Source organism: Leucoraja erinacea, chromosome 10 (genome assembly GCF_028641065.1).
Source record: "Leucoraja erinacea ecotype New England chromosome 10, Leri_hhj_1, whole genome shotgun sequence".
In the NCBI taxonomy this organism is placed as follows: domain Eukaryota; kingdom Metazoa; phylum Chordata; class Chondrichthyes; order Rajiformes; family Rajidae; genus Leucoraja; species Leucoraja erinaceus.
In genome coordinates, this window is record NC_073386.1 from 55,047,687 (window position 1) to 55,066,025 (window position 18,339).

General features: G+C 40.1%; 1 protein-coding gene across 1 annotated transcript in view; it reads right to left on the reverse strand.

The window, feature by feature from the left end:
- Nucleotides 1-346: 346 nt before the first annotated feature.
- The window catches only part of slc30a7 (solute carrier family 30 member 7), a 47,158-nt gene continuing 29,165 nt past the window's right edge, over nucleotides 347-18,339 (reverse strand). The window contains exons 9-11 of the mRNA XM_055642357.1: nucleotides 3,677-3,767; nucleotides 3,438-3,587; nucleotides 347-2,943 (exon numbers count right to left, since the gene is read on the reverse strand). Coding sequence (XP_055498332.1) covers nucleotides 2,896-2,943; nucleotides 3,438-3,587; nucleotides 3,677-3,767 — 289 coding nt within the window. The 3' untranslated portion in view covers nucleotides 347-2,895. The remainder of the gene's footprint in view (nucleotides 2,944-3,437; nucleotides 3,588-3,676; nucleotides 3,768-18,339) is intronic.

Here is an 18,339-nt window from a genome sequence, read left to right on the forward strand (position 1 = left end):
TCCTCGCACTAGGCTTATTATTTTATACACTGCAGTGCAATTTCATTTCAGTCACCTCTCTACCCAAAATAAATAAATGCAGCCCATCCAACATTTCATCCTAGCAATAATTGATTCTTGTAGGTGTTTTCTGTGCACTTCCAAATACATTATGACAACCAGAACTGTATGCAGTACTGGAGCTGTGGTCTTTTATACAATTCAATCATAACCTCCATGTTCTTATAGAAGGATGAATTCTATATCTTAACTATCATCTCCTACATCATTATTTTCAGGGGGTTGTTATTTTTCCTGCAAGGAAAATTAAAAATTAACATTTAATAACTCACAACAAACTACCATAGCTGTCAAAATATTTATTTGTATATTTCTGCAATTTAGACAAATTGTATGATGAGAATTTAGTGTAGAGATCTTACTTTATCATAGTAGTACATACTTCATATTCCTTTGGTGATGTTTACAATTGTTTTTAAATATTAAAATACTGTAGTCAATCTTCTCAAGAGATTTAAGTAAAATATTTATATCAATCAGAATAACTACCAAACAGCTCAAAATGCATGTGGGATCTCAGAAGTTTCAGTTTAGTGGCTTTGAATAGGAAAGACCTGCACATTCTGACAACCATATTTAACAAAGTAACGTGACCCCTCTTTGTCTCTTCTCTCATGCTCAATTAATGCCTGGGTAGAGGCAAAGGCTTGGTACAGAACAAAGAACCCTTTGATTTAATGGTGAAAATATTCCGAGAAGCAGCAACAATGTATTAAACAGCCATTAGAGTGATTACTCCATTTAGAATGAAGAGTAATAATTCTCACAAACATATAAATACTTATGCATGGACAAAAATGTGTTTACTGTAGTTTATCAGATAAACACATCACATGTGAGTCATTCACACATTTTGTCCACAAATGCTGCAAATTTAACATGTTGTCGCCTCATGTAAACTGAGCGATACGGACCTGAAATGACCCCAACTTCAGAAAACGACTTAATTGTTTTAAAAAAACCTCAGGGGACAGAGTAGAGAAAGGGAAAGCTGAGGCAGAATCTTCATTTTATGCTTCACAGACAGGGTCTGATTACAGCTTGTGCATGTGTAAACACATCATATTAAAGTTCCAAGTTATGAACATTCACTTTGAACAATGCAGTTTGATATCCACAGCAAGAGGTTGTGTTATATTTCTTACTCATTTCCTTATGCAGCTGATTTAACCAACAAAACAACTTAATTGATGGACGGACTTCAATCATTTATAAAAGTAGATTTTGTTCACTGTTGAAACAGATAAAACAAAATGTGACACTTATTTCTAAAACCACACCATAGCATGTTGCATATCCCCAAACCTATCATAGGCACTGATAGAATTTGATTTCTTCCTAGCTAATGACACATAAGCATACTGACTGACCAATTTGTCCGAATTTGCCACATGGCATTAATTATTTGTTAAAAATTATGTTGCAACTTAATAAACTCAGCATTAAGTTCAATCAGAATATTTTCCTTCCAGTCCCATTAATGCAACAATTTAATGAGAAAAATTCAAAGTATCCGATCACTATTTTAATGTGAAAAAAACGTTAAATTGATGTCTAACACTGAATCAGCACAAGCTTCAATGAAAAAAAAGTGCTAAACTATTCAATTCATATCTGGCCTATTATTTTCCATACAGTAAGCAATTGATAAATAACAGAAAGAATGTCTTGGAAATATTGACAGGCGAGATGCTAGTGCCTAGCCAAGTCTGACATATATCAATGGTATCAAGCATTTCTTTCTCCCTCCAGAGATATTGCCTTTCATGCTGAATATTTCCAAAAGTTTCTCTGAATATTTAAAATTTAAAAAAAAATTAATATTGTTCATTTTAAGCATTTAAAATAAGGGCTTTATTCCATTTCATCTATCAGAACAGATATAAAGAACCAGTGTCAAAAGGAGAGAAACGATAATGTATAACTTTTAAGAAAGAAATCTCTTGTTAACAATTTACAAATAGTCTGTTTGGTAACTTTGGCTATTTTTCTTCTGCATGGGTTCTCTGCTGGACTGTTCAATTTCACCCACACCCAATTGTAGGGTGAACTCATGAAGTCACCTCTGTGCAAAATTATCTTGGTGCAGAAGGTAGTCAAAAATGCTGGAGAAACTCAGCGGGCGAGGCAGCATCTATGGAGCGAAGGAAATAGGCAACGTTTCAGGCTGAGACCTTTCTTCAGACTGAAGGAATGTCTTTATATTCTGCAGAATATCATGAACAGCATGTCACAGGACCAGTTATGAATAAACTATTTGAAGTGTATACCAGCGTAATGCTAAAAAAAAAGGATTTGATCCCCAACCTCTTGCCCCTCTTTTAAAAAAATCTATTAAAATTCTTAAGAACCATGCTGATTACCATGATGTATGCGACAGGCCAATGATTGTAAAACTTGCTCCACAACCCACTTCCTGTCTTCCAAATATTAGTTCTTGGCCACCATAAAAAGGCACTTCAGAAACTGAATACAGTTTGTATCATTCCACCTGTGTGAACGTACAAGTCAAAAATAAATGGATGATGCAGACTGATCGCCAGGATGACAATATTTAAATGAACAGGAATAGACTTGAACTGTGGGAACACAGGTAAAATTAGACACTTCAGGTCTAGACACAGATGGTGATTCCAGATCTAGCCGGGGCTGACCAAATCAATTATTTCATTGTTCCGTGACTCAAGACCTTTTTACTGATGCAAGGAAAGAGTGCTGTGGCCACATACAAGTTCACTGCATGCTGGTGGTGTTTCCAATCCAGTGACCATCCAGCAGTTACATCTATCCCTGGTCCCAGCACCAGGAGTTTAGACCTACGTGATTTAGGCATCTTTAAACTGCTGCAAAATCAATCTGTACGTAAAGCTGCCTCACGCCTGCCTGCAAACAAAACGGGACAAGAAGAAAGTTTACTTATCCATTAAATAAGGGATGTATTGTTCCCTAGCACCAATAATTCAGCATTGTACACAATTCACAATTGTCCTTTAACTAATATAAAATTGATGATTACTAGAAAACATCAGAAATTGGAATGATCACGCTAAATATATTTTAATACTGAAGTAATAGTGATGTTGGTTTATATAACTCGACATTAATAATGTATACAATAAGCACATTCTTTAGTATTTTCTCAGTATCCAATAGTGGAATATTGCACTTCAACAAAACAGACTTCAAGCAAAACCATATTTAAAATATATAACAGAATATTGTTTACAATGTCAACAAGAATCGTGAGCGATTTTAATGAGCAATCACCTCGCATTATCATGAAAACAGTTCTTAAAAGTTCAAGGGCAATTTTTTGAACCTTGCATTTAAGCATTAAAAAAATAATCCTGAGAGAAATAAACCGTTTCTCGACATACCTGAGTGAAAATATTGTGTGTTTGGCTCAAAATCCATCGTGCATCTGCATCGGGAGCTACCAGCAGCTTTATTGTGCCAATGTAAACTTCACTACACAAGGTCCAGAAGTGGGGATCAATTACATTGTAAACTCCTTGCAAGTGTTGAACCTAAAAAAATGGGATTGAGAAATCTAGTTCAAATACTAAATGTACTCAGTTTTTAATGATCTCATACATGGCGCAGTCATTGTACTCACCCGCTGGTAGCACTGCGGCAGTAAGTGATCCAACGAAGGAGGTGTGCGCTGCATTAAAATCCCAATGGATTGCTTTAAAAGTGGAATAACGCTGTCAAGGAAGGAAATCAGAATTAGAAGAACGCTCCTCTTGCACACCCACCAAAGCTCTTCTTGCACACTACAAGGAATACTATTTTTAATTTCCATGATTGACTTTTTAAACTACTACAGTTAGAAAATATTGCTGCAAAATCTAAAGGCATTCATCTTGTTAATACTTGTGCATGTTAGTATTATAATATCTTGCACCAAGTGAACAGATAGGGTAGATACAGAGTCTTTTACCCAGAGTATGGGAATCGGGAACCAGAGGACCTAGGTTTAAGGTGAGAAGGGGAAAGATTTAATGGGAATCTGAGGGGCAATCCATGTTTATTATTTCAGTTGAAACTATTTTCTGAATAATTCATTTCCATCAGAGCAGTGGGCCATCTTGATTCAATCAGACTTAGTGAACCCTCACTCCTCTATGGCAATAAGTCCCCTTGCCACCTCCCTGCTCAGTAGAACCCTATACCTCAAATCCTTTGCAATGAAAGCTAACATACCATTCGTTTTCTTTACTGCCTGCTGCACCTGCATGCCTACTTTCAATGTCTGGTGTACCATGACACCCAGGTCTCGATGCATCTCCCCCTTTCCCAATCGGCCACCATTTAGATAATAGTCTGCTTTCCAGCTTTTGCTACCAAAATGGATAACCTCACATTTATCCACATTATACTGCATCTGCCAAACATTTGCCCACTCACCCAGCCTATCCAAGTCACCTTGCGTATCCTAGCATCCTCCTCACAGCTCTGCCCCCCAGCTTAGTGTCATCCGCAAACTTGGAGACTGCAACCGTTTTGCTGGCTACTATACATGTGAAAAGACTACCAAGGCCTTTGTTTAAATTATATATCTAGCACTAAGTAATACAATGTCACCAAATCATTATAGAAGGCCATTCATTTTCTCAACAATTAATACTCCCTCAGAAATGACTCATCAATGCATATACAAATGAAAGGATTATGAAAGGTTTTATACAAGGGCTTGCTAGATCTTTCATATTTCAGTGGACGTTACAGCCACATGCATTTGCGGATCACCACACACATCCCAGATTTGCTTGTCTGAATCAAACATTTGTTCTGCATAGTAATAACACCTTCGTTCTTGGTTTTGAACGGAAAGTCTGAAAAACCATTATGGGTTGTTATCAATTTATTGCATTTTGGACCTTAGATCATTTCTTTCACATCTGGACATGAAAATTACTTCAGCCTTCAAGATTGCAACAACATTTACTTGGAAGACCAGGTCAACCTTTTTTGAAGACTAGAAACTTTTAGCAATGGACAAGTAAACAACTTCAAAGGTTCCGACGACTAATAGCAGTGATGCTGCGGAATTACGGATCACTTTCACTGAAAATAAATCATATTTCGTAATCAGCAGTAAGAATCCTCAAATTAAAAAAATCCTAAACACAGACTGAATATTAATTTTGTCAAAATGAATTAAATCTTTTCTAATAATTTAATGTTGAAAGTATACCCTCCTTATTTCACTAGTAGTTAAATTGTCAATAGTATTTCTTGAAGCTGCAGATATATGCCTACCTTGAGACACGGCCTTTCTTACACTTTCAGGCCATCTACCTGCTTTAGACCTGGTTCATGATATTCCTTTCACTTTGTGGCGAACAAGCAAAACTGAAGAACTAAGGGACCCAGCTAGCTTTAAATTAAAATAACCCCATGTTTTTAATATAATTTCCCCTGGTTGCGGGTAGTCCGTGTTCGGCATGGACTCGATGGGCTGATCCTGTGCCATATTTCTATACTAAAATCCTTTGATTTGCAAATAGCCAGAAAAAGGTACTTTTTAATGTCCATTTATTATTTATCTTTTTAAAATAAAGTAAAGTTAGTGAAATAAATATCTGAAATGTTTTACATCACATTCTCCCCACAGACATTCCCTCTCCGTTTTAAGCAGTTTCGTAAAACACCACAAAGAAAACATGTATAGCAGAACTCAGGCTGTACGAGTAGCATTTTTGTGGCATTAGCTTCTTGCAAATTTTTCTCCACATTGAAAATGACAATGCTTCAAAAGTACTTAATTGAGTGTAAAGTGTTTGAGGACATCATGAGGTTTGACAAGGTACTACAAAGAAGTTCTCTTTTTTGCCTAAAGAATCTCTTCAAAGTTAGGTCAAATAAACAAAGAACTGTTATCAGGATTGAAGACAAAGAAACAGATCCCCATGAAAGTAAGATTAATTTTTCCGTCGTCTACGCATCCAAGCATTTTTCCATGGGAAGTAGTCCTCACCCCCTAGTGGTGACCGCTTCTCCCGTCTCCAACAGACCCCTTCTCTTGGACTCCTCCTCATGGCCATCTACCTGCTTTAGACCTTTTCATTTTAAACTGCTGGCAGGACATCAACTGCCTCAACTTTTCCACTCCATTTTCTCACTCTAACCTCTCCCCCCTGAACGTACAGTCTTCCGCTCACTGTGCAACAATCCCGACTGGGTGATCAAACCTGCCGACAAGGGAGGTGCTGTGGTAATCTGGCGCGCTGACCTCTACCATCTTAAAGCCCTCCGTTTCTTCCTCGACCGCAGAAGCAACCAATCCCTGCCTACCAATACTCTCCTCCGCCTAGTGGAGCTGGTCATTATCCTCAACAACTTTCCCTTTGACTCCTCCCATTTTCTCCAAATACAAGGCATAGCTATGGGCATGGACATGCGCATGGGCCCCAGCTATGCCTGCCTCTTTGTAGGGTACGTTGACCAATCCTTGTTCGAAGTGTACTGTGGCCCTATCACCAAACTCTACCTCCGCTACATTGACGACTGCATTGGTGCCACCTCCTGCACCCATGCAGAACTCACTGACTTCATCCATTTCACCACTAACTTCCATCCGGCACTCAAATTCACCTGGACCATTTCCGACATCTCTCTACCCTTTCTAGATCTCACCATCGCAGGTAACAGACTACTGACTAATATCTACTACAAACCCACTGACTCCCATGGCTATCTGGACTTCACTTCTTCACTCCCTGCTTCCTGTAAAGAGTCTATCCAGTACTCCCATTTCTTCCGTCTACGCCGCATCTGCACCCAGGATGAGGTGTTCCAAACCAGGGCATCGGAGATGTCTTCATTCTTTAGGGAACGGGTGTTCCCCTCTTTGACTATAGATGAGGCTCTCACCAGTGTCTCCTCTATATCCCGTAGCTCCGCTCTCACTCCCCATCCCCCCCACTCGTAACAAGGACAGAGTCTCCCTTGTCCTCACCTTCCACCCTACCAGCCGTCACATACAACAGATAATCCACCAACATTTTCGCCACCTCCAACGGGATCCCACCACTGGCCACACCTTCCCACATCAATCGCAGGAAATGCTACACTTGTCGCTTTACCTCCCCCTTCAACTCCTAGCAGTCTTTCCAGGCGAGGCAGTGGTACACCGGCACCTCCTCCAACCTCATCTACTGCATCCGCTGTTCCAAGTGTCAGCTGCTTTACATCGGTGAGACCAAGCGTAGGCTTGGCGATCGCTTCGCCCAACACCTCCGCTCAGTTCACAATGACCGACCTGATCAACACCTCTGCTCAGCACTTCAACTCCCCCTGCCATTCCGAATTCGACCTTTCTGGCCTGGGCCTCCTCCATGGATGGAGGAGCAGCACCTCATATTTCGCTTGTGTAGTTAACACCCCAACAGTATGAACATTGACTTCTCCAATTTCAGGTAGTCCCTGCTTTCTCCCTCTTTCCCCTCCACTTCCCAGGTCTTCCACAGCCTACTGTCTCCGCCTCTTCCCTTCTTCTTTCCACCCCCCCTCACCCCCGCCCCCACATCAGTCTGAAGAAGGCTCTCGACCTGAAACGTTGCCTATTCCTTTGCTCCATATATGCTGCCTCACCCGCTGAGTTTCTCCAGCATTTTTGTCTACCTTTAATTTTTACATGATGGGATACATATAATGCGCTCGAGATATGGTAGATACAATAAAATATGATTATTTTAATCAAAGGAGCATAAGCAGAGACAGAAAGGGACTAAAACATCAACTTTACTTTTCAATGATAATAGTTATGTACTGTTAGATTTAAAGACTGAAGATTTTTATTTTAAACTCATTGTCTTTTGGTTCCCTTGTATTTATGAACTAGACACAAGGTGGTCACTGAGCCCACCTCCACGTAGATGGATAATACATAACAAGCTCTTATAAAGCAGAAAACAAACATGCCACCCGTTACTTTGCACAAAGCAATCATCGTGCACTGTAATGGAGACAACCAGGAACTGCAAATGCTAGAATCGTGAGTAAAACACAAAGTGGTGGAGAAACTCAGCAGGTCCCGCATCATCTATGGAGGGAATGAACAAGCAGCGTTTTGGGATGGGACCCTTCAAACTGACAGTGGGGGAAGAAAGCTGGAACAGAGGTGGGGGCGGGACAAAGCCTGACGTGAAGTGACAAATCCCTAAAGAGGGATAGAGGTGTAAGGGGACAGGAGGAAGGGAAAGGGGGGGGGGGGTATAAAGGTTCCCGTTCTTGTCTTTCACCTATATACCTCCCTCTTACATTTAACACTTCTTATCTGACACCTGCGTCTCTTTTACACTTCTAACTATTGTCACTTACCCCACCCATCTGCCAAGGAAACCCCCTCATCTCTATCCACCCTATTAGTTGCCCGGCTTTCTCCCACCCCCACCTCGTTTTACCAGTTTTCTTCCCCCCTACTCAGTCTGAAGAGTCCCGACCAGAAACGTCGCCTCCACAGATGCTGCCTAACCCACTGAATTCCTTCCGCACTTTGTTTTACACACACTGTAAACCATGCAGCCCAGGAACTCAATAGTTTAAAAGCAATTAAAACTCTGTAATTTTGTCCTTTTACCATTAATACACATAAATTATACACACGTTTAATGCATTGTCAAAATTAATAGATTTTGTATAATACAATGCTCAATTACTTCCATTTTGCAATATAATCCCATTTTGTAAAAACAGGAAATTTATATAACCCTAGTAGATCAAATCATCAGATCTAAAGCTGTGCAAAGCCAACCACAACAAAATAAAGATCAGAGGTGAGGTGCTTACTGTTTGAGATATTTACAATGTTTGTAAGTACTTGAGCAGAATGAAGAATGAATCTTCTCTTGTAGCCTTTATTAATCAAGGCCCAAGTTAGAATCTACAGAGTAATTTAATTAAAATATGATTTAAAATGATGAAAATCAAAACATTGGATACTGGAAATCTAAAATAAAAGATTCCATCATTTTCGGTCAGATTTTAATATTAATAATTTGGTATTTTAGGCATGAACTAAAGCAGTTGCTTAAATCACAAACACCCAAGCTAGAATCTCACAACATGCTATGTAAGTCATCTGAGGAAGGGTCTCGACCCAAAACGTCACCTATTCATTTTCTCCAGAGATGCTGCCTGACCCGCTGATTTACTCCAGCTTTTTGTGTCCATCTTCGGTTTAAATCGGCATCTGTAGTTCCTTCCTACACATACTACTGAATAAACAGTGGTCTCACTTGCATCTCCAAAACTGCGCACAACCAATCTAATTAAATATTTTCTGATAAAGGATATAGTATACTAGATCATTGTAAAACTGTCTTTTAAATCTACTTTGAATGTGCGCAATCATTCTATATCACAAAAGATAGTGAATGTCTCCCAGGGGTTGTGCTGCATTTTAAAACATTGGTCTATAGATTAAACTACGCTGCACTTGTATATGTTAGCTTGCCTATGAAAATGCCACCACGGCACCAGCAAAATGTGTGCAGCCACCGTAGTGGGAAGGTTGCACTGACGGGGGATTGCCCGACTAACATTCAAAATTACAAATGTAAATCACAATCCTGTGTTTTATTGACTATTCACTGTTAATTCTGTATAGCTCCACCACTCACTGTCAGACACAATTTAGTTCCCACTATTCAGATGCAGGGAGTATCTGAAAAGATGGGATACTCCAAACTGGATAATCTTAAGCAAAAAAGCAAACAGCTGGAGGATCTCAGCGGGTCAGGCAGCATCTGTAGAAGGAAATGGACAGACATTGTATCGGGTCTGGACCTGTCTTAACAAAGAGTGGTAATGCACTATTGCCTTTCCATCATTTTGCTGATATTCAATACTGGGGACGTTGGGAGTGTACTTATCTGGCAATGAGTTTGAATGATTTTGCAAGGGCATTGGTGGTGTGTCTCCAGTTCTGTGTGGCACTGTCTATAAACAAATCATGCCTACAAAGCATACAGCAGGTCGACGATTACAGCAAGCGCATGGTATAGGCTCTTAATCTTCAAAAACCTCTCCCGTTGATTGCCAAAAGGCAGTGTTGATGAATTGGCGAATTTTGTCATTGAAATCTGCCTTCACCAAGCATTGGCCCCCCGAGATACTGAAACGATCCACATTTCCCAGACTGCTGTTGACACTTGTTGTTGGGGATTTGGTGTTATTTAGAGGACTTTCATTTTACAGACATTTAATGCGAGGCCTATTCTCTCGCAAGGGTTAGTGAACTTAATGATAACTTGAAGCTCAGTCTCAGTGTGCATCCGCATACTGCAGCTGCATGTCCGAAGCCTTGGTTCTGCAAAGGATCAACAGTTTTCCAGTGGGAGGTCTGGAGGTGAGGCACAATATTACAGAAAAGAAGACTAAGAGGGGGGCTGAAGCCTCGCTTGATTGGTATTACATCTGTGGTGGATTTATTAAAATTATAGCTGTCATGTCATTTTGTAGCAGACAAATAATGAAAACAAATTTAGGAGGGTTGCCAAATTTGATAAGGTTTATCTACAATCCCTTTTGATGGACTGATTGACAAGACTTTTGTAAGGGTGAAAAAGCCTACACATTGTGGTCGTTGCTGCTTCATGCAAGTTTGTTAGAGTTGTATGATTACATTCATTATATATTGATATGCGGAAGAGATTGCTATGAGAGCACTGTAATTCTGCACAGCTCTTCATTCAGTCTTTTAGAGGTCCCATACAATAACATTCATTGCAGCAGACAGCAGAGTTGCCTCTGTAGTTACTACAATAAGATTAGGCTCCTTTCCTGAAGATGGCCATGATCATTACAACTCTGAGCTACCCAGGTGCAATCTCTACTTCTTAGAAGAAATAAAGCAATGCATAAATGATTTATATAAAATAAAACACTTTATTAGCATACCATTGCAAAAAGTAAACACCGTTTTGCATTAGTTTCTCAGATGCACCAGGACTGATAAAATCTCTGCACAGAGAGGATAGTGACGTGTAAGAAGGAACTGCAGATGCGGGTTTAAACCAAAGATTGACACAAAATGCTGGAGTAATTCAGCGGGACAGACAGCATCTCTGGAGAGATGGAATGGGTGGCTTTTGGGTCAAGACCCTTCTTCAGACTAGTCAGGGGAAAGGGAAACGAGAGATATAGACAGTGATGTAGAACAAACGAATGAAAGATATGCAAAAAAGCCTTAGATTCATAGGTGTTTTCCAAAATACAAGACACTAAGTACAACAAGGTCTGGGAATAAATGCTGTCCTTGCTGGCAATGCCCAATTACTGAAAAATGAATGAAAAAATAACGCTGAACTTTAAAAGAAAAAGTGCAATTGCCACAATGTTATACACACCTAGTGCAATCCATTTTAAAGGGATCGCTGTACGTCAACTATCAAAAAAGATAAATAATTGAATATATGTCTTCAGAACTGCAAATACCCATGAAAAATGAGAAGGAACAGATTTCATGTGAACATGCATGTCTGACTACTGGGCGTTGTCTAAACCAATAACCCACAAAGGAAGTGGCGTGAAATTCTGCTTCAAATCTAGTATCACAATTGAAATATAAGATTTTTCACCAAAAAACACCAATTAAAAGCATTTTTTAAAATAATGTCCAAACAATTATTATGAAATTCACAACTAACCTTCCTACAGTTTGTAAGTCAAATTATTGCAGAAAAGTCTGATATTGCCGAACGTCACCCAATTGTGTATTTACGCATGTCTAGAAAAATGTCTCCATAGTCCATTTAATCAAGTAAAATGTTCTTTGATTCTTTCACAGCTTACTTATCAAATAAGCCATACAATACGAGGATAATATAATATAAAAAATAATAAGGTTGGTCTAAGAGCTAGATTTTTTTGTAAAAGAGTCAAACGTTTAACTAAGAGATTAAAAAGGTTTAGAGGTGGTATTCTGGAGCCTTATCCATTTACAATGCACTTTGGCTTTATCATCACAAAATCTTTAACAATCAGCATTCTGATGGTCACCATGGACTAGTCCAATATATAATGGGGCTGTGCGAGTAGATCAGAAGTTACGTATTCTATGGCGAGTGGCTCATCAGACAACCTTTTCACCATCTGCAAGGCACATGGTACTTAACATGGGACAAGCGACTAACACTTCTTGAAAACCAGATTGCATTCACGTCAAACATCTAACACAATGGCACCACTTCCTCTGATGGTGTCTTGTGCCATGTGCAGTAATCATGGCATCTTCATGAAAGGAGACTAATCTTGTTGTGCCTATGGTTTATACCATCCATAAAATACAATACAGCATCTTGCCAGGACTTATCATTGCACCTTGGCAGAGTCAAAGATAGCCAGTGCTTAAGAATGGCATCACTGTAAGTTTTGCACCACGTTACACAATATGCACCATTTCTTCATTGCTGCTGAATCAAAACCCTTATAACATCACCAACAATACAATCCATACAACTCCTCATAACACCACCACGATGGTGCTTTTCCCACAAGGATGATTGGTGGTTCAAGAAAACAGCTCACCATTACCTTTTCAAGAGCAATTAGAATATAAATACATGCCATGGCACCTACATCAACATCTTGTATATGAATAACATGAAAACCTCTGAAAACATAACCCCAAAGGGCCTGTGAAAACTGGAAACAGGCAGGCAGCTAGCTAGCTTGCTGAAGATTAATTTGAAATTAAATAAATGCTACCTTCTGCTTCAGAATCATGATTACGTGACCTGCAAAGATGTAGGAATGTTAAAGTACAATCATCATTTGCACTTTTTGGGTGAACTAATACAGTGCCCTCCATAATGTTTGGGACAAAGACCCATCATTTATTTATCTGCCTCTGATCTCCACAATTTGAGATTTGTAATAGAAAAAAAATCACATGGTTAAAGTGCACATTGTCATATTTTATTAAAGGGTATTTTTATACATTTTGGTTTCACCATGTAGAAATTACAGCTGTGTTTATACACAGTTCCCCCATTTCAGGGCACCATAATGTTTGGGACACATGGCTTCACAGGTGTTTGTAATTGCTCAGGTGTGTTTAATTGCCTCCTTAATGCAGGTATAAGAGCACTCTCAGCACCTAGTCTTTCCTCCAGTCTTTCCATCACCTTTGGAAATTTTTATTGCTGTTTATCAACACGAGGACAAAAGTTGTGCCAATGAAAGTCAAAATCGGCGTTATGAGACTAGAAACATGATTAAAACTGTTCTGCCAAACTTTAGGCTTACCAAAATCAACTGTTTGGAACATCATTAAGAAGAAAGAGAGCACTGGTGAGCTTACTAATCACAAAGGGACTGGCAGGCCAAGGAAGACCTCCACAGCTGATGACAGAAGAATTCTCTCTATAATAAAGAAAAATCCCCAAACACCTGTCCGACAGATCAGAAACACTCTTCACGAGTCAGGTGTGGATTTATCAATGACCACTGTCCGCAGAAGACTTAATGAACAGAAATAAAGAGGCTACACTACAAGATGCAAACCACTGGTTAGCCGCAAAACTAGGATGGCAGGTTACAGTTTGCCAAGAAGTACTTAAAAGAGTGACCACAGTTCTGGAAAAAGGGCTTGTGGACAGATGAAATGGAGTTTAACATATCAGAGTGATGACAAGAGCAAAGTATGGAGGAGAGAAGGAACTGCCCAAGATCCAAAGCATACCACCTCATCTGTGAAACACGGTGGTGGGGGTGTTATGGCCTGGGCATGTATGGCTGCTGAAGGTACTGTCTCACTTATGTTCATTGATCATACAACTGCTGATGGTAGTAGCTTAATGAATTCTGAAGTATATGGACACATCCTATCTGCTCAAGTTCAAACAAATGGCTCAAAACTCATTGGCCGGCGGTTCATTCTACAGCAAGGCAATGATCCCAAACATACTGCTAAAGCAACAAAGGAATTTTTCAAAGCTAAAAAATGGTCAATTCTTGAGTGGCTGTCAATCACCCGATCTGAACCCAATTGAGCATGCCTTTTATATGATGAATAGAAAACTGAAGGGGACTAGCCCCCAAAACAAGCATAAGCTAAAGATGGGTGCAATACAGGCCTGGCAGAGCATCACCAGAGAAGACACCCAGCAACTGGTGATATCCATGAATCGCAGACTTCAGGCAGTCATTGCATGCAAAGGAAATGCAACAAATGCAACAAAATACTAAAAATGACTACTTTCATTTACATGACATTGCTGTGTTCCACAAATTAATGTTTAATGTTTTATGTGTCATTGCTAACTGTCACTGTATGTCATGTTGTCACTTGCGGGCAGAGCACAGGGCAAATTCCTTGCATGTGCTAGAGTTACTTGGCCAGTATGGAAACTTATCTATTCACGTTTCGAAACCCTTCTTCAGACTGATCGGGGGCGGGGATGGGTGGGGACAGAAAAAAAAGGAGAGCCCGAGGCAAAGTGCTAGAGGTAACTCAGTCGATGGTCAGCAGACTCCCCAAACGGAATATGAGGTGCTGTTCCTCCATTTCCGGTGCTGCTGTGGAGGAGATGGACATAAGCACGGAGTGGGAGGGGGAGTTTGAAGTTTGGGTCGGGAGGTCCTTTCCTCAAACAGGAAGCTTGGTCTGATAGTTACATCTAGAGCAGCGGACCAATAGATGAGGTTGTGGAGGAGATGGATAAGCAATGTTTTGGGTCGGGACCTTTCCTCAAACAGGAAGGGTCTGTTATCCCAGCATTTGTGCCTTTTTTTTGTAAACCAGCATCTGCAGTTCCAGGTGTCTACACTGTAAATAAACACCTTGGATTTGACCTGTTCTCTTGTTAGGACATATCTGGATAATGTTCTACACGTGGTAAATGTACCAGGGCACCTTAGCGAGAGACACAGCTAGTTCAGTATTACAGCAAGGATGTTTTATGGTCATATATCCTTTGCTATATCCAGTGCTCTCAACTGTTTCCTGACAAATTCATTAAATTCTGTAACACAGGATAAAAAGGAGATGGATTATCCACCCTGTATTTCTCACTGAGGATTCTGTGAATGATTCAACATTGTTTGTGACACTCACAAGTTGGGCTTTACGATCCACTGTGGATGGGGATGTACGTGGAGATAAAGTTCACTCAATGTAGATTCCTGAGTAAAAACACAAACTGCTGGAGAAAATCAGGTAGTCAGGCAGCATCTGTGGAGGCATCTGTGGTTGAAGTTTTGAGTCGTCGTGACCCTGCATCAGGACTGAAAGTATAGTGGGAAGATAGTCAGTACAAAGAGGGGAGAGGGAGGGGTAAGATAGGAGAATAATGGACAGAGAGTGTCAAGGGAGAGACTGGGGCTGGAATCTGATACGTGGAACCAGATAAGGAGGCTGGTGGTACTTTATAAAGCATGAATTATTTGCCTATGGAGGAATGGGTGGGAAGAATAAGCCAAGGGTGGGAAAAAAAACAAAACATAAGAGTTTGATGCATAGATGGAACCAAGTGGAGATGGGTAACAAATGGGGAGGTGGAGGGGAATAAAGGAGGAAAAGATGAACAAAGGATGAAAGAACACAGGTGGACTAGCGGCAGTGGGAAACAACACAGAGGTCGAGAGTTACCTGAAATTGGACAATTCATTGTTCATACCATTGGGTTATAGACCAACTGCATTCGTACCATTGGGTTCAGAAGAATACCTTATATTCATCAGGTAACAATGGTGTGCTCATTGGGTTTTCCAGTTCCTGTTAATCTACACGTCCCTTTCCCACTCCTATTGGTCCACCTAGATTCCCTCTCCCTTTGTTCACTTTTTCCTTGGCCAATCCCCCCTGCCACCCAAACAATTCCTCCAAACTGGATCCAGCTGCCCAGCATCCACACAAATATCCACCTGGATTTCTTCTCCTTGGCCTACCCTTCTCACCCCCTTTCCTCCTCCCACCATCTTCTGGCTCCATCTGCCTATTATCTCTCCCTTTTATGGTTCTACGTACCACCTTTCATCTTCTATGTTTACCTTTCGATTCTCTATCCCATACTCACTTCCATCTGGCCATTTTGTCCTCATCTATTTTCTTTAGCAACCTTGCAGAACATCACTCATTCCCCTTCTAACTCTATATGCCCCTTCATCTGCCACATCACCTGGTCCTACCTAATTACCGGCTTGTTTCACCCTTCTCTATCTTTTAAAAAAACACTGACCCTCTCAATCCTCGGCAGATGCTGTTTGACCACTGAATTTTTCCAGCAGTCTGGGTTTTGCTCATTGGGTTTTAGGTCATGTGCTTCATGTGGAATATTGGCATCTAATCCTTACATCATCTCAGTTACAACCTTAATTTAGTTTAAGTCTATTGACAAAGTCAAGGCCGTGTTTACCACCAACACCACCCATTGCTCTCGTTCACATGACAGCAAATAGCAAGTCACCAGCTGGACACATGAGCAACGGGTCTCTTCTCAGGCACCAGGTGTCCATTTGTAGACAATGTGATACAACATTGGTCTGCCTTCTGCCAGACTCACATGCAGACAATTTTAAATGCTACAGCGGAACCACAAGTTTCACTCCAAATCAGGAACAAAGCATGATGTGAAACTGCTTAAAATTTAGAACAATTACAGATTTATAACAAAACATAGAAAATAAGTGCAGGAGTAGGCCATTTGGCCCTTTGAGCCAGTACTGTCATTCAATATGATCATGGCTGATCATCAAGAATCAATACCCTGTTCCTGCTTTCTCCCCATATCCCTCGATTCCGTTAGCCCTAAGAGCTATCTAACTATCTCTTGAATACATCCAATGAAATGGCCTCCACTGCCTTCTGTGGCAAAGAATTCCAGAGATTCACAACTCTCTGGCTGAAAATGATTTTTCTCATATCCATCCTAAATGACCTACCCCTTATTCTTAAACTGTGACCACTGGTTCTGGACTCTCCCAACATGGGGAACCTTTTTTCCTGTATCTAGCCTGTCCACTCCCTTAAGAATTGTATATGTTTCTATAAGATTCCCTCATCCTTCCAAGTCCAGTGAATATAAGCCCAGTCAATCCATTCTTTCATCATATGCCATCCCGGGAATTAACCTGGTGAACCTAGGCTGCACTCCCTCAATAGCAAGAATGTCCTTCCTCAAATTAGGAGACGAAAACTGCACACGATACTCCAGGTGTGGTCTCACCAGGGTCATGTACAACTGTAGTAGGACCACCGGGCTCCTATACTCAAATCCTCTCACTATGAAGGCCAACTTTCTTCACTGCCTGCTGTACTTGTGGACGTGGACGTGGAAATGGAGGTGTCCAAGAGTATCTCCAAGCATTTCCATCCTCAATTAATATTGCCTTTTCCCCCATGGGCATTTCACAAAACCAAAACTATATTAACATTATAAATTCTGAATATTGTACACACAAGGTACAGACATGACATTACTTATTGCAATATTTAACATAGGCAAGCTCAATATATTAGAAGTGATCATGTATCACCACAAAGCATAAGTTCTTCACAACTTCAAACAAAAATAAAAATAATTTTTGTTTCAAATAATAGACATTGAAACAAAAGAGATTTGCAAAAGTGTGGTAAATTAGGTGGGGGGGGAAAAAGGCCTTGTTGGTCCATGTCCATACTCTCATCCACCTTCTTTGCTACTTCTTCAAAAAACGATCACATTTGTGAGACACAATCTCTGTTGCACAAAACTATGCTGACCATCCCTAATCAACCCGTCCTTCTAAATGCATCGCTCTGAATCCTCTCCAGTAACTTTCCTACCATGGATTGATCAACAATGCTTGTGAAATAATATTATAATTAAAAAATGTGAAGTTCAGATGAAAGTGATTTGTCAAACTATATCTTTTTATTCATATTATCATATTTGTATTAATTGAAACCAGATGTGATCAGTTCCAAGTACATAAATAAAATGTTGAAAATGTGCAATGTGGCAAAAGATATTTGTAAGTGCTACATAATATTCCTACGAGTAATAAAAATGTACAAAACCGTAAAATATCTTAAGGCAAAATCCAATGTTTCACATACTCAAAACATTCCAACTGAGTTGAAAGTTCACTTGGTGGTTAGCTGACTATTTTGTCGAACCTCAAAGAGGGGGGGGGGTCACATTTCAGTTATTTATACAATTTCAGAATCGGCAACTAGGACGTTACCTGCTACCAACCTTGCTAGAGTGCAGCTTCTTTGTATACCAAAGGTAAAGCAGTCCAAAGAAAAATGGTTACTACAACTAACGCAGCATTTCTAATTTACAG